Source organism: Coenobita brevimanus, chromosome 81 (assembly GCF_032717465.1).
Source record: "Coenobita brevimanus isolate Jiangsu-jjx chromosome 81, ASM3271746v2, whole genome shotgun sequence".
Classification (NCBI taxonomy): Eukaryota; Metazoa; Arthropoda; class Malacostraca; order Decapoda; family Coenobitidae; genus Coenobita; species Coenobita brevimanus.
Window position 1 is genome coordinate 453,845 of NC_137034.1, and position 23,620 is coordinate 477,464.

A 23,620-nucleotide genomic window follows, 5' to 3' on the forward strand; every position below is an offset into this window, starting at 1 on the left:
AGAAATTCAATGTTGACTCGAATACGTTATTAGGTCTTATCCTAGGTAGCACAGGAGCTTCCCTAACACCTGTTCTTGAGCGATTTATTTTATTACACCTTATTACATATATTTATTACACCTTACACTTTATTACACCTTATTTTTATTAGCTTCACCTTTTTATTACACCTCTTGGATGTTATTTATATAGTTAACATATCGACATAGTGTGAATTAGTAACATAGAAGAGAATACTGAGATGTAACGTGTAGAATAAATCGCTAAGGAGTAGGCGTTACGTTTAGACACACTTGACTGTAGACTTACTGTGGTGAGGAGGAGACTAAGGTGGAGATCTATGCAGCTCTGGCCAGGAGACTTGGTACATCAATATCAGCATAGGAGATTAAACCTGTAGGAGGACACAGGTGTAAATACAGGTGGGATAGAAGTGTGTAAACAGGTGGGGTAAAGGTGTGTATAAGTAGGATAAGGGTGTGTATACAAGTAGGGTAAAGGTGTGTATACATGTAGAATATAGGTGTGTATACAGGTAGAATAAAGGTGTGTATACAGGTAGAATATAGGTGTGTATACTGGTAGGATAAAAGTGTATCTACAGGTAGGGTAAAGGTGTGTATACAAGTAGGGTAAAGGTGTGTATACAGGTAGGATAAAAGTGTGTATACATGTAGAATAAAGGTGTGTATACAGGTAGAATATAGGTGTGTATACAGGTAGGGTAAAGGTGTGTATACAGTCAGGATAAAGGTGTATACAGGTAGGATAAAGGTGTGTGTATGCTGGTAGGATAAAGGTGTGTGTGTGTGTGTGTGTGTGTGTGTGTGTGTGTGTGTGTGTGTGTGTGTGTGTGTGTGTGTGTGTGTGTGTGTGTGTAAATAGGAGAATGATGTAGAGGACGAAGTGTGTAGATGGGAAAAGATAACCAACATACTGAACCCATATTTAGGAGAAAGATGAAAAGATTTACAGAACGAAGTGCTTAAGGAATGAAGTAAGGTATATGAGAAACTGAATATATGGGTGGAAGAGAGCTGTATAATTATAGGAGAAAGATGTATAGGAGGAAATGATCATAGAAAGAAGTAAACATGATAGCAAGATTTAAGGGATGGGGAAAGATATATAAAAAATGAAAAACAAATGGGAGGAAGGTGTATCTAGGAGAAGGAAAGGTATATCTAGGACAGATGTGTATAGGAGGAAGTGTATAGTCTAATGGGCGAGTAAGAAGTAAAAAAAACAGGATACAGAGGAAAATATAATGAAATGAGAAACGTTTAAGTGATGGGGAAAGGAATAAGTGGGTTAATTTACGTAGGAGAAAGGTGCCTAGGTAAACGGCTTGGAAAGATGTAAACAGGACGCTAAGGAAAACGTATTATAATGTCTTAAGAAGGAACCTCAGGGATAGAAAACCTGACTGGAATTCTGTAAGAGCTGTGTCGTTCGGAAACCAACAGGAAAATAAATAAACAAATAAATAAATAAAAACGACATGGAAGGATTACGCGTGGTCTTAATTCACCTTTATACGATACGGGATTCAGCATAAGGTGAATAAAATCGTCTGGAAGTAGCAAGGATGTCACAGAAATACGTCCCTAGATTGGAGGGGTTATAAGAGGCTGATAAATATTGTAACTACAGGCAGAGATGGTCAGTGAAGGGATTGGACTGAGCAAGTAAGGAAAAATACACCGATACATACTTAGCAGAAATACAGTATACATAACGGAACTGCAGGAAACTATCAAAGCACATCCAAAAGAGCATCAGCGAAAATATTCACAAGCGCAAGAACTCGACTATAAAGGAAACGACAAGACATGATTTTTAGCCGTCAAAATATGGCGCGCGGGAAAATCTGTCGGTGCGCTGCGACATGACAAAAGGAGAAGCAATTTTGATCAGCGGGAAGGCACTTGACATGAACGCCAGAGTAAACGTTTAGCAAGTCAGACGGCCATAACTAATTTCCCTTGGGCTGCCCTCTCTCTCCGCCCACTTTCTCTCGTCCTTCCTCCCTCCTCCCACCCACTCTTTCTTTTCCTTCCTCCCTCCTTCCTGTCTCTCCCATCGGTATCTCCCTTCCCCTCCACGCCCTCTTCCCCCCCCCCTCCCTACTGTCTTCCCTTCTCTTTCTCCTTACTCCCTCTTCCTTTACTCTTTCCATTTTCCCTCTCCCTTCCTCCTCCTTTCTCCTCATTTTCAGCTCTCTCTCTACCGTAATTCATCCCTCAATCATAGCCTTCCCTCCACCCACTCTCCATTCTTTTCTTCCATTCTTGTCTCTCTCCCTCCCCATGTACCCTTCCCTCCTCCTCTTCCCCCCCTCCTCGTCTCTCCCCTATTCCCTTTTCTCTCCCCTTTTACTTCTCCCAACCTGCCATTCTCTCTTCCAATCTTCCATTGTTTCTCCCCACTTCCATCAACTTACCCTTCCATCCCTCCTTTTTTCTCCTTTCCCCATCGTTTTTCCTCTCTCACCCTTCCACCATCTCTCCTTTCCATCCCTCCTCTTTCCCCATCTTTTCTCCTCTCACCCTCCTTTTTCCTATCTATTCCTTCCTCCTACCACCCTTCCTTCATCTCTCCCATTCTCCAAACCTCCATCTCTCACATCTCCCTTTCTCCTAACCCCCTTCCCTCATCTCTCCCATCACCCCATCTCTCCACCTACCTTTACCCCACCCTTTCTCTTCCCCCCCCTCCACCCACCTCACCCCGCCCCTTCCCCCTGTCTCCTGTTATGACCTCTCTTCAAGTACAAACACGAGCGAGGTCCAGTTCAGTGAGTGTTTACCCCCAGTGACATGCAAACATCACTTTTAGGCACTATTTTCATGATAATCTTCCTATCTCCTTGTCCTCTGCCTCCTCCTCCTCCTTGGAACGCATCGTTTTCATCATCCTTCTCCTCGTTGTCGTTGTCATCGTTTCTCTCTCTCTCTCTCTCTCTCTCTCTCTCTCTCTCTCTCTCTCTCTCTCTTCTTCTTCTTCTTCTTATCCTCCTCCTCTTCCTCCTCTTTCTCTGTACCTATTATATTCCACATAATAATTATTTTCTTTTACATACCCTACTCATCAACTGGCAAACAAGAAAACTGCTTTGTGTGGAAAGTGACCTTAACTTTCTTGCACAAATTAAACACAGTCATCGCCACAGCCACCAAAACTTATACCAGCTTCGCCTAATCAGTCTAACATTTATCTGTCAGTCTAACATATTTTTTTTCTCAATCAATCTAACATTTTTTCTCGTAATCTGATATTTTCCTGTAACATTTTTTTAAATCTAACATTTTTGTCTATCTAATGTTTTCCTGTCAGTCTAACATTCTTTTTTCCAACAGCAACATTTTCCCTGTCAGTCTAATATTTTCCTGTCTAACATTTAGCTATATTCAATCAGTCTAAGATATCTTCCTCTATCAACCTAACACTTCATTTTTCCTACCTGCACATCCGGCGAGGGTCAAGAGAATAAGGCCCATTTTTTTTTTTTTTTTTTTTTTATTACCTAGTGCAGTCAAATTCGTCAGTACCGATCATACTTTTATATAAATTAGCACATCTTTTGACAACTCTATTATCACTGGCGTAAACCTAATGTCAACTGCCTTAAGTATTGATTTTACTCCTCTTATGTCCACCATCTCTCTGGTTCATATCTCATACTCACTTCCTTGCCGCTCTCCTCCCCCTCCTCCCTTCACGTTCTCTCCCTCCCTTTCTCCTCCCCCCCCTCCCCTTCTCTCCCTTCCCATCTCGTTCTCCCCTCACCCTCTCTCCTTCCCCATCATCACCCTTCCCTCTTCATCGTCTTGCATCTCCCATCCCCTCCTCCTACTTCGTCCCCCGCTTTCCTTCCATTTTCTTCCACCCTCCATCTTCTTGGTTATCCTCTTCTTTCCCTACCTACTGTCTTCCTTCCCGTCCCCACTCTCTCTTCTTTCCTCTCCTCCCCTTACCCTCTCTCACCGTCTTTCCCTTTCCTCCCCCCGCCCCCCATACTCTCTTGTTCGCCTTTCCCCTTCCTGATTTTTCTTACTCTTTGAATTTTTTCCAGTTTCCCCCTCCCTCCAACTCTCCCTCCCTCCCTCCCTCACTCACTCACTCACTCACTCGCCCTGTCACTTTCTTAACCCCTTCCTTCCCTCAGCATGTTCCTTCCCTCAGTTCTTGCACTCGTTTGCCTGTGAATTTCCGTCCCCTTTATGTCCATCTCTTCTTCACTATTTTTCTCCTTTAACCCCTATCTCCTCCCTACCTTAACGCCTCACCTTTATCTCCGTTACATTCCCTTCCTCCCATTCTTCCCCCCCCCTCCTCGGCTTCCTTCCCCTCCCTACTTGATTATTTCCCCTTCCCTTCTCCCTCCTCTCTCCCCCCTACCTCCCCTCTTTCCCCTCCCCCTCTTTCCTCTTCCCCATCCCCACCAAGAAGCAATTTGTCTCCATACTGACACTCGGGTGACATATGCCAGGTTGTCGTGTCAAGTGCTAGGGTGTCAAGTGCCGGGGTGTGTCGTGTCAAGTGGCGGGGTGTCAAATGCCGGGGTGTGTCGTGTCAAGTGGCAGGGTGTCAATTGCCGGGGTGTGTCGTGTCAAGTGGCAGGGTGTCAAATGCCGGGGTGTGTCAAGTGGCAGGGTGTCAAATGCCGGGGTGTGTCAAGTGGCAGGGTGTCAAATGCCAGGGTGTGCCTTGTCAAGTGTCAGGGTGTGAAATGCCAGGGTGTGTCGTGTAAAGTGCTAGGGTACCAAATGCCGGGGTGTGTCATGTCAAATGCCAGGGTGTCGTGTCAAATGCCGGGGTGTGTCGTGTCAAATGGCGGGGTGTGTCGTTCCAAAAGCCGGGGTGTCGTGTCAAATGCCGGGGTGGCGTGTCAAATGCCAGGGTGTCGTGTCCAATGCTAGGGTGTCGTGTCAAATGCCAGGGTGTGTCGTGTCAAGTGCCAGGGTGTCAAATGCCAGGGTGTGTCGTGTCAAGTACTAGGGTACCAGGTGTCAGGAAGTGTCAAGTATCAAGTTCCGGAGTGTCAGGTGTCAAGTGCCAGATTTTGTGCCGTATGTTTCCTTGACGCCAAATTTCAGAATGGCCGCGACTAACACACATTTCAGACACAACTCCCCAATTTCTCGTTCTCGCCTCTCCATGCTTCACACCACCACTCTCACCACGACAGGACTCTCTATCACCACCTATCACCACTGCCTCTCTCACCATTCAAAGCCTCTATCACCATTCGCTCCTTCAAACAGTTTCATTCCAAGCTTGTCACCATTCCATTTACACCAATCCATGCCTCTCTGTCACATCTTATCACCACTTCAAGCTTCTCTTTCACCACTAACTCTCACCATTTCAAGCTTATTATCATCACTCCCTCTTCCCAATCTAAGCTGGCCTCCTCCTTCATTTCCATTTCCATATACGCTTTCCATCTCGGCCTTGGTCTCTCCTCATTCTACCGTCAATTTAGCTCTCTCTCTCTCTCTCTCTCTCTCTCTCTCTCTCTCTCTCTCTCTCTCTCTCTCTCCAGTATGTATTTATTTTCTTTAGCTTACAAGAGACTTTTAATTGGAGGAGTTAGATAAAATATTAGTTAACCCTTTCACCACCAGAGGGCCTAAGGTGAATTAAATCGTCCAGACGTTGCAAGAAAAAACCAAAAATAATGATAAAAAAACAATAAAACAAGAACTGAAAAATAAAAACAGTAAAAACAAAAAGAAACAACAAAAACACTTAATAAAACAAACGTCATTGAAATAGAGAAGTCAAGTGTAAACATTTGTCTTCATTTCTCTAAACACTTTGCTAACATCGTCCTTCTCTCTGAATCCAAAAGTCAAATCTCTCTTGTTAATTTTTGCTAACATTTCGCTCTTTGTATCTGGCTAACTTCATTTGCTCTCTTCGTTATTATTCAAGCACTCCACATTACTCTGAATTATCACGTCAAATTCCACCTCATTCCAGGTTCCACACCATTCCACACCACCTCAGTACCGTTCCTTCCATCAGCCCAGACCTTAGAACATTCCACATCACCCACAGCACATCCACATCGATCAAAACTCCACATCACTCCTAAGACCTTCAGAGCATTCAAGTCCACAACATCTCTCCACATTCACATAACTCGAAATTCCAAGTCATTACAAGTCATTCCAGCACATTCCACATCACTCCACACCACCTCAAAACATTCCACGCCTTTGAAAATCGACATAATTCCATATTTCATGACATTCCACATAGATCCAGGCCACATCACATTCCACAGTACTAAAAACTCCATATGACTCCACACTAGCTCAGCACATTCCACATCACTTCGATCTCCACATCACTCAACACCACCTCAACACATTCCATTACTCCAGACATCAGCACATTCCACATCATTCCCAAATCCACACAATTCCAGACCACTTGAGCACATTTCCCATCGCTCAGAATTCCACACCACTCAGAATTCCACGCCACTCAGAATTCCACGCCACTCAGAATTCCACGCCACTCAAAATTCCACTATCTATCTATCTATCTACAGCCCGACGCCCTAATCCCGCAAAGGGTGGCCGCAGACAAAACGCCTCCAAGTCACTCTGTCACCCACCATTTGACTCCCCTCCCCCCATCTCACCCCCCCCTCCCTCATATACCTCTCAACTCCATCCCTCTCAATTCCACGCCACCCAAAATTCCACGCCACTCGAAAATTTCACATCACACCACTTGAGCACATTCCACATTAGTCCAAAGTCTGCACCACACAAAATTCCCGCCACTCAAAATTCCTTATCACACCACTTAAGCACATTCCACATCACTCCAAATTCGCCTCCAGCTTTGGCGTCGCGGCAGGGTGGGTTTGGCGGAGGACATGTTTTTAATTTGCGTCACCTTGGCTGGGAGGCGTGTCGTGTTGCCGCCGCTAACGATGATGATGCAACTGTCAATTGACGCAAAAAATTATGTTTGCCATGTCAAATTGCCCACGACTTGAGACGATATCGAACCTTAATTGATTGGACTGGGGCTTTGAGGCGTCTGGGGGCCGCCAAGAATAGACCTTAGGGCCTTGTGGCGTAAGGTCCATCGTTCAGCGAAGATTACCAGAGACGTGCTGAGGAAAACCGACCTCAGAGCAACAGGGAATAGAGGCCAGAGTCGCGGTGAAGTTAGCCCTATTTTCAGACCCCGATTAATTCACCTTCTCTAATTTCACTTCGGGTTTAAAATTCTAATGAAGCTATTTGCCGGGTGATCAGGGCGAGGGGGATATTTACCCAGCCATGATTACCGAACAATGACGGAAGATTAACTCGAGGGAAAAATATGCTATCCCACTGCCATCTAAAACCTTCATTCCTGCCCTGACTCTCCCATCTCAGTTTCCCTTCCTCCTTCTCCTCCTCCCTCCTTCTCCATCTCTCCCTTCCTGTCTCCTTCCTTTCTTCATCTCTCTCTCCCCTCGCTCCTTCCTCCCAACCTCTCCCCCTTCCTCCTTCACCCTTACCCCTGCTCTTCCATCTCACTCTCTTCCCTTCCCCCCTTTCTTTCCATTTCGATCTCTTCTTCTATCTTTCCTTCTCCATGTATCCTCTCCTTCCTTCCTGCCTCTCCCCCTTCCTCCTTCACTCTTATCCCAGTTCTTCCATTTGTCTCTCCCTCTATTTCTTTCCTTCTCCATCTACCCCCCCCCTTCTTCTTCCTCCCTGCCTCTCCCTCTTCTTCCTTCACTCTTACTCTTGCTCTTCCATTTGTCTCCCTCTTTCTTTCCTTCTTCATCTATCTCCCCTCTCTTCTTCATCCGTACCTCTGCCCCTACCTCCTTCACTCTTACCCCTGTTCTTCCATCTCTCTGCCTCTGTCTCTGTCTGTCTCTCTCTCTCTTTCTTTCTTTCCTTTTTCCCTATACCTCTTCCCCTTCTTTTTTCAATCTGACCCCTAGTCTTCCATACCAGTTTCCCCCCATTTCGTATTCCTCTCTCCCCCTTTCTCCTTCCTGTCTACCTCTCCCTAACTTTCATCACCTCCTTTCCCCTTTTCTCCTCCATTTTTCCCTCTCCCCATCTACATTTCTTTTCTCATTCGTAGTTACTTCCCAATCTACCCTCCCCCCTTTTTCCTCCTCTCCATAGCTGTCCTTTCCTCCTTCACTCTTGCCCTTACTCTTCCCTCCCTCCCTCTCTCTCTCGTTCTTTATCTCTTCCCCATCCTTCGTTACTCACCCTTAATCTTCCATCTCACTCTCTTCCCCCTCTGTCCTCCTCACCGTCTCTTCCTCTCCATTTCTTCTCTTATCCTTACTCTAACACCTCAGAGTCCACCCTTCCTCCTTCCTCTCCACGTCTCTCCGTTCACCCTTCCTCTCCAGCTCTTCCCTTTCCTCCTTACTCTCCTCCCACCCCTATCCACACCATCTCACTTGATGTCCCCTCACCCCTCCCCCTCCCCCTCGTCTCTCCTTACTCTCTTCTCACTCTTATTTACTTCCTAATCATGTTTCTCACCCCTCCTCCTTACTCTCCTCTCATCTCTATTCAACCAGCCTCCTCCTTCCCCTCTCCTTCTCTCCCAATCTTCTCTCCTCACCTCTTCCTCACTCAGTCCCCTAGCCGGTCAGACTCGAAGGTATAATTGGATTCCTCTGTCCCTGTTCATCCAGCAGTACATTTGGGGACCTGGGTGTAACTTCGATTGTTGCGTGTCGTATTCCAGGGGAAGATTTTGACTTGGTAGTAACTGTCTGCCTTAAGTGTCCCCGTGAAGTCAATATGCATCAATACTAAGCCTTTTTCCTCATCCCTTTTTACTTTCCCGCCATCCATCCACCTCTTCTGCCTTCTTCTTCCTCTTCCTCTCTCAAGCTACCCTCCACCCTTCCACCTTTCCAGTCCACCCATCCACAGACCTCACTCACTCTTCCCCTCTCCACCCATCCCCCTCTTGTTGTCCCACTCTCCACCCATCCAAATAGCCCCATCCTCCTTACTTTCGTCTCATTCCTTTCCATCCCGTCCCACTTCTTTCCTTTACACCCCTCCATCTTACCTCCTTATCCTTCTCTTATCCATTTCCATCCCATCTCACTTCTCTCCTTTACACCTATCCATCTTCCCTCCTCCTCCTCACTCTCCAATCACCCCGCCACACCTACCCCCTTCTGTAATTTCACTTAACCACCTCATCCCCTACTTCCTACTTCTCTTACACTTATCCACTTTTCTCCCTGCTCTTTCGTCCACCTCTCCCCCCTCCTCTCTCGTCCACCTCTACCCCTTCTCTATCTTTCACCTCCCCGTCTCTCTTCCTTACTCTTCCCTCACTCCTATCCACTCTATCCCCAATCTCACTCGTCTCCTCTTCCTCCATCCCCACTTGCCTTACTCGTCCAGTTCATTCCCCAGTCCTACCTTCTCCACCATTTCTCTCTCTCTCTCTCTCTCGTCTGTGTCTGTCTGTCTGTCTGTCTGTCTGTCTGTCTGTCTCTGTCTCTCTCTCTCACCTGCGGAGGACACAAGCTGACGAAGTGACGTGAGGGCAGAGAGCAAATCGACATGCCACAGTCGAACCCCAGCCACCAGAAGGCCCCCCTGCCGCTCTATCGACACAGCCACCTGCAAAGGATATGAGGGAGGATGGCGTTGAGTAGCGTTGACGTGGAGGGGGGGCTGGTGTGTGTGTGTGTGTGTGTGTGTGTGTGTGTGTGTGTGTGTGTGTGTGTGTGTGTGTGTGTGTGTGATTGCGTGCGTGCGTTCTCTCTCTCTCTCTCATACCTTAATGTCAAGGCTGTATTACTATCATCATTGCATTCAGACATTTCCTACGGTTACCAATGTCTGTATGGTCTATGTAACTTACCGTGACCTCAGTAATGTCTGTATGATCTGTGTAACTTACCGTGACCTCAGTAATGTCTGTAAGGTCTATGTAACTTATCGTGACCCTAGTTTGGTATCTGTACGATTTATGTAACTCTCCGTGACCTCAGTAATGTCTGGCCTGCGTAACTTAAAGTGAGCCCAGTTTGATATGTCTGTATGGTCTATGTAACTTATCAAGACCCCCAGTATGGTATGTCTGTAAGGTCTGTGTAACTCACCGTGGCCCCCGAGAAGGTTCCACGCCATCCCGGAAGAGGGGGCGCTTCAGGTGGGTCTTTAAGGAATACCGGCTCCTCTTCTTGACTCGTGCCTTCCTCCTCACCCTCCTCCTGCAGTAGTGAACAGTAGGATAAGTACATTGTTGAAGGGTACGGTGGAATGATCTTGATGTTTAAGTGTCGTTGGGAAAATCAACATCGTCGTCGCCGTCTTCGTTATAGTTATGGTCATCGTTATAGTTATCGTCATCGTTATCATTATCGTCATCCTTATCGTTATTTTTATCTTCGTTATTGTCATCGTTATATCGTTAGTCATCGTCATATCCCTATCATAATCAAGAACTTTATCATCTATATAATTCCATCACACCCTTTATCATCTTAACCTGATTTTCCACTTGGGGTGGGCAGAATTGAAACATAAATACTTAACAACAGGACAGCTTCCGTTATAACAGAATATATAGCGGACTTCGTACGCAGATTGTTGAAGGGATAAAACAGACATTCACAAATAATCGTATATACTGTAGGTCCAAGAGACGAGAATCAGTATAAACATCATATTTTTAACTAGAAATATTAAGAGTAGCATTGGTTCATCACAGACATATTTTTCATGGAGAGTTAGTAAACGGAAACTCGCAAACCATATACTGTAATACATGAAATTGCGCCTGAAGGAAATTATTCTAAATGACTATTTTATCATTATCTATAGCCAAACACCCTTCCCGTACGGGGAGGCCACAAACAAATCGCCTCCAAGCCGCCCTGTCCTCTGCCATTTCCCATTTGTCTGTTCTTCCTCCAACTAACACTCCTCTCTCTCATATATCTCTCCACCCCATCCCTCTATCGCATCCTTGGTCCCCCGCTCATTATTCACAGTACTTAATAAATATCCAGTATGACTCTACGTTATACGACACCAGTGAGTGGCACAATTGGTAGTACACAGATAGGTTATTGAAACAGGACAATATCTGAGAACTTTTTCTTCGTACTTCGTATTGTACAGTTAGGGGAAAACTTAACGTATTTCTCCACTGCGTCTACTTCACTGTGAAGGCAGTCACTCTCCTCCCTGAACCATCATATGAAGGAAAGTATTTTATGGACACAAACAGATCAGTGCAAAGCATCTCTTAGCTTAGGGATATTAGCCAGCAGAGGCAAACTGAAAAGCACAAGAGGTGAAATACTAGGCGAACGACTGCTTAACATTAGGAGGTTACTTCAGCTGATAATAGCTGAAGCATTAGCGAGGGAGCATATTGTTGACTCAAATACTCGAGTTATCGCCCGCCTGCGTCTCTGCGTGTGTCTGTGTGTCCAGCTGTTACCACAATATCTGAAAATCAAATGGTCAAATTTGTGTCCAAACTTGGTGAGCTTTATCCTAGGACATACGGCTTGTTCGTTACTAATTCTGGCGAAGCTGCGATGATAAGCCTCGATTCCCGAAGGATTCCTGTTCTAGTTTTTTAATGATGGCAACCGATGTGCATTCGTGGGCGATTGCTTTGATTAATATTTTTTGTTTTTATCTGACGGAACTGGGTCACTCCCACAACTTGGTCATGGTTGCATGAAAAATTTTGAGCCACATTTGCAAAACAGGAATGTGTCTCCTTGGTTACAAGTAAAATCAACCCTCTACTCTGACAACACGTAACCATCACCTGGGCTGAAGGGGACTCGGGATCTTTGTCAGGTTAGAAGAAATGAGAAAAAAAAATTACCTGAGGGAGGTCGCAGATCACCATGGACTCTGAGCAGGACCCCGTCATGTCCCTCAGACTCTCAACCTCCTGGTGGCTGGAGTCCTGCAGAAGTATTTACAGATTTGTTTAATATTCGCTCGAGTTTGATTATTAAGTGTTTGGTAGCTGTATGTGTGAAGGTAAATGTAGATAATAGCCTATAGTACATACATCTTAACTTGGGAGAGTTTATAATACCGTGGGGCGTACTTATAACAGATCTTAACATTTTTTAACATGTGTTTATTAATTATCACCGAGAGTCGTTTTATGAGGCCATATTCTTTCACTTTACTATTCTGTCAGGTTGTTGTTGAATAATCTCGGTCCGTCTGGCTTAGCACACCCGTCAACCTCAGGTACTGTTTCTGTAGAGTTGTTCTACAGGTTCACTGCAGTACAGTACATATACTGTGTAGGATTCCAGCGCCTCGTTGAGATAGACAATGCCACAACAGGGTCGGACCAGGGTCCTTCCCCTGGCGAGCTGCCGGAAAATATAAGGTGGTTTGGTTTCCGGGTGGACGCCGCAACTGCTCCACCCGGCGTGCACAGCACCATCGCGTGTAGACTCACCTTCAAAGCCAGTTTACTCTGGTTTGGTTGTGAAGTGTTAGTAGCCCTTACGAGAGAAGGTTAAATTACAAACATGTAAATATTACGCACAGCTTAAGCTTGGAAGATTTTAACATGAGTAAAGGCAATTGTGTATACAAGCAGCCTCATACACAAGCTCAGGAGGAAATACAAGTGAAGGCAGTGGTCAGTCCAGGCAATACTAGGCACAAGTAAGTACGATACCTGATCCTGGGTGCCTTCAGAGACCAGTCCCAGGTCAGCCAGCTTCTGCCTTAAGTCCCCGCGTGCTAAGAATTTCCTGAAGACGCTGAACCTTTGCTGGGGAGTCTTCGTTTGTCCTTCAGGCCCCGGCGTCATCTCGTACTCCTCCTCCGCCTCCACCATCACCCACGAAGCCTCATCTACAGGACTGCCGCTCCTTAACCCTTCCGCGGTATCCTCTTGGGTGTCTGGTCCTTCCTGTAGTCGTTATTATTATTATTAATTAAGCTTCGCCATATAAATGACAAAGCTTCTTGTTTTCATATTATTTTCTTTACACTTTCTTTTTGCTTTGATCTTGATGATATTACATATGATGGTACCCTTGGGTAACTCAAGTCCTTGTCTATCTATCTATCTATCTATATACCTAGGCTGCTTCCCCCAAGGAAAGGGAGGTAGCCGAGACAGGACGACTCACTCTCCATTTACTCATCCATTCAAACACATTCATTCGCATCTTAGCCCCAAAGGGGAGAACGGACAGATCCTCACCGCACCACACCGCACAAGGGTCAACTGGGCAATGCAATCAGTGACATCCGCAGCAGGGCCCGACAGCAGAACTGGTTTACCCCTGCCACATCATAACAGACCCATCCCCTTACCCGCACCTGACCTGACTAGCTGATCAGACCAAATGCGGGAGAATATCCCCTCAGGGCTGCGTCATCACTTATTCATTCACAATTTCTCTCCATTTATTTCTGTCTTCACGCACAGCCACTCTTCCTTGCACAACAGACAACCAACTCGCAACCACCGCACTCATCACACTGTCCAACCAACCACTTCGTGGTCTTCCACTCAGCCTTACACCTCTCACATCAGATCTAGTTATCTTTTTTTCACAAATCGCTCATTATCCATTCTCTCCATATGCCCAAACCATTGCAACACCCTCTGCTCAACTCTACCAGCCATCTCCCGAACAACTCCAGTTCTCCTTCGCACTTCATCATTTCGCACCCGATCCATACTCGTCACTCCACACATACTCCTCAGACATCTCATCTCCATTACATTCAAACTTTTCCTCTCTGCTACACCCATATTCCATGTTTCAGACCCATATAATGCAGTCGGTACCACAACACCCTCATACAGCCTTCTTTTTACATCCATTCTAAGCGAACGACATTTAAACACTTTTTTTCATTCCTCCCAGCACCTTTCCTACTTCATTTATTCTAAACTTCACTTCTGCATCTATTCTTCCATCCACAGCAACATGTGACCCTAGATATTTAAAACAATCTACCTCCTCAAGCAACTCACCATTCAAAACTATATTCATCCCCCTACCATCTATCAACCTCGTACACTTCATCACTTTACTCTTATTCTCATTTACTTTCAATTTCCTCCTCTCACACACCCTTCCAAACTCCTCTACCAACTCTCTCAATCTCTCCTCTGAATCAGTCACCAGTGCAGTATCATCTGCAAACAGCAGCTGCTTCAGATTCCACTCTCCTCCATCAACATTTACCAGACTCAGACCACCTAAAACTCTTGCATTCTCCTCCCTTACAACACCATCCATGTAAATATTAAACAACCAAGGCGACATCACACATCCCTGTCGCAGCCCCACTCTCACGGGAAACCAATCACTCACAGCATTTCCCACTCTTACACACGCTCTACTATTTACATAAAAACTTTTCACCCCTTTTAGTAACCTACCATCAAGTCCATACAATCTTAAAACAGTCCACAAAGCCTCCCTATCAATTCTATCATACGCTTTCTCTAAATCCATAAATGCCCAAAACACATCCTTGCCCTTTTCGCTAAATACTTTTTCACACACTTGTCTCACAGCAAACACCTGATCAACGCATCCCCTCCCTCTCCTAAAGCCACACTGTTCATCACTAATTACTCCTCTGTACCCTCTCTAACTCTCATAATTAACACTCTACCATACACCTTACCTACAACACTCAACAGACTTATACCCCTAAAGCTAGTACATTCATACTTATCACCCTTGCCTTTATACAACGGGACCACACAAGCACTTGCCCAGTCAATTGGCACCATACCTTTCTCAAAGCACACATTCAACAATCTTACTAACCAGTCAACAATAGTCACTCCACCACCCTTCAGGCATTCCACAGCACACCCATCCATACCTGCAGCTTTCCCTGCTTTCATCTCCTTTACTGCCTTCTCCACTTCCTCCTTCGTGATCAAAGAATCATTCAACTCTCCCAACACATTTATTCCTTGCACCCTTCCATCCGCCACAATCTCAGCCACCCTTTCCTCCTCTACATTTAACAATCTTTCAAAATACTCTGCCCATCTCTTCCTTACTGCATCCATCTCAATTAACATCCTTCCATCCTCTGCTTTTACTCGTTCTTCCTTCCCAGACTCTCCCTTTCGCACCCTTTTCACCTCCTTCCAAAACATTTTCTTATTCTGCTGAAAATTCTCTGTCAGCCGCCTACCCCACCTCTCATCTGCTGCCACTTTAGCATCACGCACAGCCCTTCTCACTCTATTCCTCTTCTCCTTATACCTTTCATATGACATCTCATCCTTCCTCTGCAGCCACACTTCATATGCACGTCTCTTCTCAGCGACAGCCATACTTACTTCCTCGCACCACCATTCACTTCCTTTTCTTACACCACCACCCACACGTCTCACACCACACACCTCTTCTGCATGCCCCACCACAGCACTCTTAAACAACTGCCATTCCTCCTCCACGCTGCCATTTTCCCGATCTTTCACTGCGTTCCACTCATCTTTCAATTTCTCCTGATACTCTATCTTTTTCTCTCTTGTATCCAACTCACTCACTTTCCAAACCTCCCTGCCACACCTAACCCTCCTAGCTCTCATCCATCTCTTACCTACTCTTAACTTTCCCTCCACCAGGTAGTGGTCAGACATACCTCCACCCTCCCCTCTCAGAACTCTCACATCCAACAATCTTCCTATTACATTCCTAGACACAACCACATAGTCCATCAAGGCTCTATCAACAACCCTTCCACCCTCCTGTCTCACCCATGTATACTTATAAATATCTTTCTTCTCAAACAGCGTATTCCCAATCACCATCTCTCGCTCAACACACACACATCGCTATCATTCGTTCCCCATTTTCATTTCTTCCAGGCACACCATGCATACCAACTACGCCTTCAACTGCTACATTTCCCACTCTAGCATTCAGATCTCCCATCATTACCACATTCACATTCGCTTCAAAACTCTGCAGACACTCATCAACATCATTCCAGAAAGACTCCCTCTCTTGTTCATCCCTTTCACTACCAGGCCCATATGCACTCACAAACACCCACAACTCACGTTCAAATTTCGCTTTCACCCACATCAGTCTCGATGACACCTCCTTCCATTCAATCACACATTGCTGAACTTCCGGACTCACTAACAAGGCCACACCTTCTCTTGCCCTTCCTCTATCAACACCTGACAATCTTCCATTCACACTTCCAAACATAGATTCCCCCTTCCCTTTCATCTTCGTTTCACTCAAAGCTAACACATCCAACTTTCTTCTCACAAACATTCTCCCAATCTCCTCCCTTTTAGCCTCAATCGTACTACATCCACGCACATTCATAGACCCAATCTTCAGGGTACGGGGATAACTCCATCCCCCATCCCTTTCTCTGGCCTGTCTCTTTTTAGGAACTACAAAACAGAGGAGGGGGTCCCTAGTCCCCTCACCCCGCCCCTTTTAGTCGCCTTTTACGACACGCAGGGAATACGGTGGCAGTATTCTTCCTAACACAACCTGGCCGCAGAGTAGTAGTACCACCCCATAGTGCGGCCAGGTTGTGTCCCCCCCGCCACAGGGGGGACCTGTTTTTGAAGGTGACATACTCATTTTTATTTAAAAAATTGCATATTTGAAATTGAAATCTCTCAGATGCTGAGATACAGCCATTTGGTTGAAAATCCTACTATAAAAATGTTTGTTGAATAATTATGGCTTAACGTTTCGCCGATTAGCCTAGTGGAAAGTACCGAATCAAATCTGCTTAGGTTTTTCTTTGCAACACGTTTTAGAGAAAACCAGTCTTTTTTACAGCTGTAACTCTCCATATATATAGCTGCGGTCCCTCTTGTGATCTGAAAGGAATATGGTTACAGTTAAACATACAGTTAGCCAGCTCTTGAGACAAATGTACAATTTCCTCATGCGTTCTGCAACACATTTGTCTTCAGATGCTTTGTTCATGTTACACAAGAAGCTACCATAGGGTCATAAGATTTTGTTTATATTACACATACCTTGTATACCATAACGCGAAGCTTCCTTATTGTGCCTACACAGTAAGAATACCTAACTAATTATTATTATTACTGGTGGTTTGTTGTTGTTCTTGTGCGGTGGTGGTGGTGGTGGTGTGGCCCAGGCTTACGTTAACGTGAACCCGGTGGACTGAAAGTTGAAATTCCACTCCTCATGCAGTCCAGCATCTTCATTTTCGGGGCTAAGGAGGGAAGTGAAGGATGTTTGCATAAATGGACAGTAAAGCCGTCCAATTACATAGGTTACACCACTTGAAAGCATCCATCTCCAGTACCATTTGTATTATTAAGAAAAAAAAATCATTATTATTTCAACCTTATCGCCACCATCATCATTCTTCATCATCATCAGTCATCATGGTACTAGACAAATAATATTCACTAGCTGTTGTTGTCTTTGTTGTTACTTATATCTGTTTGGCCGAGCAGACCCGTTGACCACACGTAAGCAACTACTTCTGTGGCTGTCCAGCAGGTACAGTACAGTACAGTACATACACCGTACAGGTAACAGGAGCCCCCTTGTGGTAGACACAGCCTCGCCAGGGTCGGAACAAGGTCTTTCCCACGGCGAAGTGCAGAAAAGTACAGTATAAGGTTTGGGTCCCGGGTGGATGCAACTGCTGTTCCTCCCAGGGTACACAGCGCAGCCACGGGTAGGGTCCTCTTTAGTGTAAGTTTGGCTATCAAATGTCAATTGTATGAGCAGAGTTCAAAGTACAACAATGTCACCTGATGCACACCTCGTATTTTATCAAGTTTGCGAAGATGTCACCTTCTCTTCATTGTTCTCAAGTGAAGGTTGCGTGGGTGTACGTGTTGATAAATGGGTAACAGTTTGGTCGTGTTATTAGTGAAGTTAAATGCTCTATGGCGGACATAAGCATCAGTCAACATCCTTGTCATGATAACGTGACAGTGAGCAATGACTAAGGAAAACCAGTTATGTATTCTTCAGAGCCATAAAAACTTCTCGGAATATTCTGTATCAGTTTCACTCTTGTTCGAGTGAAAAGTGGATCGATATAACTGTCGGCAGCAGTAATAGAGAGAAAAAAAAAATGCGCGCGCGCACACACACACACACACACACACACACACAAGAAAGTGTGTATATTTGCTACCTTGTCCACCTCCTTGTCCTCCGGTGACGTTTTCGCCGAGGTGAGTGTGGGTGTGGGTGTGGGCGTGGGTGAAGGAGTACTTGATGTACGCCTCTCGTCCTCCACCACTGCCTCCGCTATCTCTTGAGCCAGCAACTCGAGGTCCTGCGAGGCCTCCAACTTGGGTATCTCACGCTCCACCACCTCAATATCACACGCCTTGATGTCCTCTATGCTTAAGTCCATTGTAATTATTATTTTTTTTAATTACGTGTTTACCTGGAAAGTAAGCGTGTGAAATTAGATAATCAGAGAAATAATGGAGTAACAGGAAGGTGAACTCAGACAGTGCAACACCCACGTCATATATGTGGTCCAAGGGGTGAATATTTGACTCCGCCCTATGACCTTGACCTTGAAACGAATATTCTCAAACTCGAGTTACTTCATTCTTGCCTGACCCTCAACTCTTCCGCAAACTTTAGTTTAAAACATAGAACTCTAAGTTGACCTTATCCTATGACCTAGTTTGAGCTCTCACATACTGTTTTAAAAAACGACTGATCAAGTGCTTGGCTGACCCTTAAACTTTGCCATTCACCATGTTTGGTCCAAATCAGATCAGTTTTGTTTGTTTGTTTATTTTGTCCCCAGAATGACACACGCGGGTCGAATTTTGACCTTGGCCACTGACTGAATGTTCCTAAAATCAAATCTGTTCGTTCTTGCTTGACATTCAGCTCTTCTAAGTTTCGTCTTAATCAAATCAAAACGAGTTAAAGTTGACCTTACCATGTGATCTGGACCTTCGACCTAATCGCAGAGTCAACAGTTCAATCCCCTGGCTTACTCTCAGCACTTCCAGGTTTGGTTAAATTAGATCAAAACTGATTATGGCAGTAAAGATGATCACAATGGTTACTAGAGGGGCACTCAATGGAGCGCATCTCTCCCACAAGGGCAACGTGATTTCCAAACCACTCTTCATAATGGGTTAGGTCTTCTCATCATTGATTAAGGTTGCACAAAAAGTGTTTTCCGGATCCAGAATCTGTAATACGATCCGGATCGGTTCCAAAAGTTAATCGATTGTTCCCTGGGACATGGGCTATCTACCCACCAAATTTGGTCCTATTCTCTCTTTTTAGTTTTTCAGTAATCCTGCTATAAACATCGGTTCCTAAAGTTAATCGATGGTTCCCCTTGACATGGCCCATCTCCCCACCAAAGTTGCTCCACATCTCTCTCGTAGTTTATGAGTAATCCTGCCAACAAACTAACACACAGGGGTGAAAGCATACTCACCTTGTCGGAGAGAAAAATGACGATGATTGTGATGATGATGAAGATGATGATGATAACGAATCAAGACGAAAATGACGACAGTAAGGCATGATGATGATGGTGGTGATAATGATGGTGGTGGTGGTTGTGGTGGTGGTGATTATCCTGTTACCGTCTCTCCTTCACACCTGCATCACCTAACTTACGTCACTGCATACTGGTTTTGCCCCCCCCCCTCTCTCTCTCTCTCTCTCTCTCACCATCTCAGTCTGTCCTTCATCCACATTCCCCTCCTCCCTTCTCATACACACACCCTCACGTCTCTCTGTTCTCCGTTACTTAAACACACACACACACACACACACACACACACACACACACACACACACACACACACACACACACACACACACACACATTTTCTCCTCTTCGTTACTCCCTCCCCCATCTCGTACACTGCTCCCTTCCTTTCTTCCGTCCCTCCCTTCCTTTCTTCCGTCCCTCCCTTCCTTTCTTCCCTCCCTTCCTTTCTTCCCTCCATCCCTCCCTTCCTTTCTTCCCTCCCTTCCTTTCTTCCCTCCATCCCTCCCTTCCTTTCTTCCCTCCTTCCCTCTCTTCCCTTTGTCCTTCCCTCTCTCACGTTTCCCCATTTCTCCCTCCGTCTCGTCCTTCCGTCTCTCCCGTCTTCCATCATTCCTTCAGTTTCTTCCGTCGTCCCTCTCTTCTCTCCATCTAACCCTTCCTCTTCCCTCCGTCTCTCCCTCCCTCACGTCTTTCCACCATTTCTCCATCTTTCCCTCCATTCATCTCTCCATCCATCATTTCTCCTCTTCTCACCGTTTATTTATCATCATTCCTCCATCTCTTCTCCATCATTTTTCAATCTATCCTCCATCATTTTTCCTTCACTGTTTCTCTCTCTCTCTCTCTCTCTGTTCATCTGTCACTCCATAACATCTCTTGCTGGTGTTTCTTCATCTCTCTCTCTCTCTCTCTTTCTCTCTCTCTTTACGCCCACCCCTCCGATCACCGTCCCACCGTCACCGTCGTCTCGCGTCATCCTCGCTGTTTACTTAATGAAATCACATCCAGCAGCGACTCTGGGGAGGGGGAGGGGGAGGGGGGCACTCGAGATGGCGAGGGGGGCGGCTCTCCCTCAAAACGCGAGCCTCGGACACTGCTCGTTTTGACCCTTATGCCCGGGGTCAGTCAGGCGCGCGTTTTCACCCCCCTTGGGCGAAGAGAAAGGAAATGCAAGGATAAATTACGAACAGGAGAAGCCAGGGAACCAGATGCATAAATGTTTGTAAGTTTAAGTTGGGCAGAATACTGTTTACTTATGGTTTTAATTGGTTTTACCCTCACTTATACAGCTGGCAAACAATACGGTCATAATATCTTGAAAAATAACGTGAACAATATCAGTAAAAGCAGTGACTTGTAATATTTATCAGTAATGGAAACGTTTATAAGAACTGGGTAAGAATCTTCATAAATCCACCCCGAGGACTCAAGGTAAGGAGTGGGTATACAGAGTGACCGGCGGCCGGCAAGTGGGGGACAGTCCTGCTCTAGTTGACTTGACGAGTTTGCTTGGCGAGTTTACCTCCGAGTCTTGAGTACAATCCAGCACAATGCCTCGTCCTGCCTCGCTAATTGGCTGTCCACGAGCCCTCCAGCCCTCACCCTCCTTACTCCCTTACCCCCTGCCCTGTCCCTTACCTCCTGCCCTCTGTCCCTTACCCCCTGCCCTCTGTCCCTTACCCCCTGCCCTCTGTCCCTTACCCCCTGCCCTCTGTCTCTTCCCCTCTGACCCCCTCCCCTCTGTCTCTTCCCTCCCCTTCCCCTCGGCTTCCTCTCCCTTTCCCCTCCCTCCCTCCTTCCCTTCCTTTCCTTCCTCCTTCCCCTTCTTTTCTCCTTCCTTCCTTCCTTCTTCCTCTGCCTCTCGCCCCCTCATCCTCTGCCTCTCGTCCTTCTTCCTCTGCCTCTTACCCCCCTTCCTCTGCCTCTCTCCCCTTTCCTCTGCCTCGTGTCCCCATTCGTCTGCCTCTTACCCTCCTTCCTCTGCCTTTCGCCCCCTCTTCCTCTGCCTCTTACCCTCCTTCCTCTGCCTCTCTCCCCTCTTCCTTTGCCTCTTGCCCCTTTCTTTTGCCTCTCGCCCCCCCCCCTTCCTCAGCTTCTCGCCTCCCCTTCCTCTGCCTCTCGCCCCTCTTCCTCTGCCTCTTGCCCCTTTCTTTTGCTTCTTGCTCCCCTTCCTCTGCCTCTCGTCCCCATTCCTCTGCCTTTCGTCCCCTTTCCTCTGCCTTTCGTCCCCTTTCCTCTGCCTCTCGTCCTACTTCCTATGCCTCTCGCCCCCTCCCTCTTCCTCTGCCTCTTCATCCCTCTCCTTTGTCGCCTTTCCCCTTCCTCTGCCTCTTCTCCCCTTCCTCTGCCCCCTCCCCTCTTCCTCTGCCTCCCTCCCCCTTTCTGTACCCCCTCCTCCCTTCCTCTGCCCCCCTCCTCCTTTTTTCTGCCTACCTTCCTCTCATCCTACCCCCTTCCTCTCACCTTACCCACTTTCTTTCACCTTACCCCCTTCCTCTTACCCTACCCCTTCCTCTTACCCTACCCCCTTCCTCTCACCCTACCCCTTCCTCTCCCTAACTCCCCACCCCTTCCTCGTTTCACCGGTAGAGTATATGGCGATAGAGGCCTTGCCAAATGCAGTATGATGCGTAATAATACAAATCTAACGGGAGATTCAACTCAGCACCCTAATGAAAAATAAAGTCTACATTCAGCACCCTAATCAAAAATAAAGTCTACAATCAGCACCCTAATAAAATAAAGTCTATACTCAGCACCCTAATCAAAAATAAGGTTTATCTCTTGGACATTATAAGGGACGACGGTGGCCTTGTTAAATGCACGTTAACAGATATGCATTAACCTTTTTAGTCCGGTAATCTATTTTGGATTTTACTTTTTACAAACTCCAGACGGTCTTTATTCAAGTTAATATGGGTGTTTGTTACTATCTATCTATATCTATTGCCAGACGCCTTAATCCTGCAAGGGGTGGCCACAAACATATCGCCTCCATGTCGCTTTGTCCCCCGCCATTTCATTGTCCTGCTCCCAGCTAACACCCCTCCCCCCTCCTCTCTCATATACGTCTCCACTCCATCCCTCCATCTCATCCTTGGCCTCCCCCTCTGTTACTGAAGGGGTTAATTAAATCTATAACGCTACCAGTCCGAAAAACCCGTCTTAAACTGAGGAAAATCGTCTGGATGTAGGAAGAATACAGCTGAAACAAACAAAAAAATACCACTAGTTTGAAAGACTTAAATAAAAATCCCAAAGTCGACGGCCATTCTAAATTTTAAAAAAACATTTCCTGAAGATTATACGAAGAGGAAAGCCTAGTTAAACGTAAAATATAATGAATAACTGCCAGAATTTTCGTGACATTCTGTATTTACGGATCTGTACGGCGAGGAAAGCCTAGTTATTATGATTGTATGGTCGAAATGTAACGAGTGATTTTATGTTTGTTTACGGTCTTAGAAAACGTAAACATCTCTGGGAGAAAAACGGGATAACGTGTAAATTAGAGCGATGAACGGACGCCTGGTGGTCTATTGGGATAAGGTGCTCCAGTTGGATGTGGTCTTAAGTCTGAGGGGTGGTTAGGGCTGATTGCTGATATAATGTGGCTCAGGGAAGGAGGACTGGTCACTAGGGTCTTCTATATCTGGACGGAGTAGCCTACCTCAGGGCCCCTACCTTCCTGATAGAGCCAAAAAGGATGCATGGATGGATGGATGAATGGATGGTTGGGTTGGTGGATGGATGGATAGATGCATGGATGGCGGGATGGGTAGATGGGGGGATGGATGGGTGGAAGGATGGATGGATGGTTGGAGGGATAAATGGAGGGAGGGAGGGAGGGAAGGATGGAAAGATGGATGGATAGATGGAAGGATGGAAAGATGGATGGATAGATGGAAGGATGGAAAGATGGATGGATAGATGGAAGGATGGAAAGATGGATGGATAGATGGAAGGATGGAAAGATGGATGGATAGATGGAAAGATAAATGAAGTAATGCATATGTTAATGGATGGTGACTAAATGCTAACGTAAGCCTCCTCCACAACCTTACCAAAAATAACGTCAGTGCGTATCCAAACAACGTATGAAAGG

At 45.9% G+C, this 23,620-nt stretch overlaps 1 protein-coding gene across 1 annotated transcript; it reads right to left on the reverse strand.

Annotated features, from left to right (window-relative positions):
- Positions 1-339: 339 nt before the first annotated feature.
- On the reverse strand, positions 340-18,393 carry LOC145409529 (uncharacterized). Its single transcript, XM_080279918.1, has 6 exons — positions 18,169-18,393; positions 12,690-12,931; positions 11,873-11,948; positions 10,125-10,232; positions 9,528-9,639; positions 340-395 (listed from the first exon to the last, which is right to left on the reverse strand). Exons 1-6 carry the CDS (start codon positions 18,391-18,393, stop codon positions 340-342), a joined length of 819 nt encoding a protein of 272 aa, XP_080136044.1.
- Positions 18,394-23,620: the final 5,227 nt, after the last annotated feature.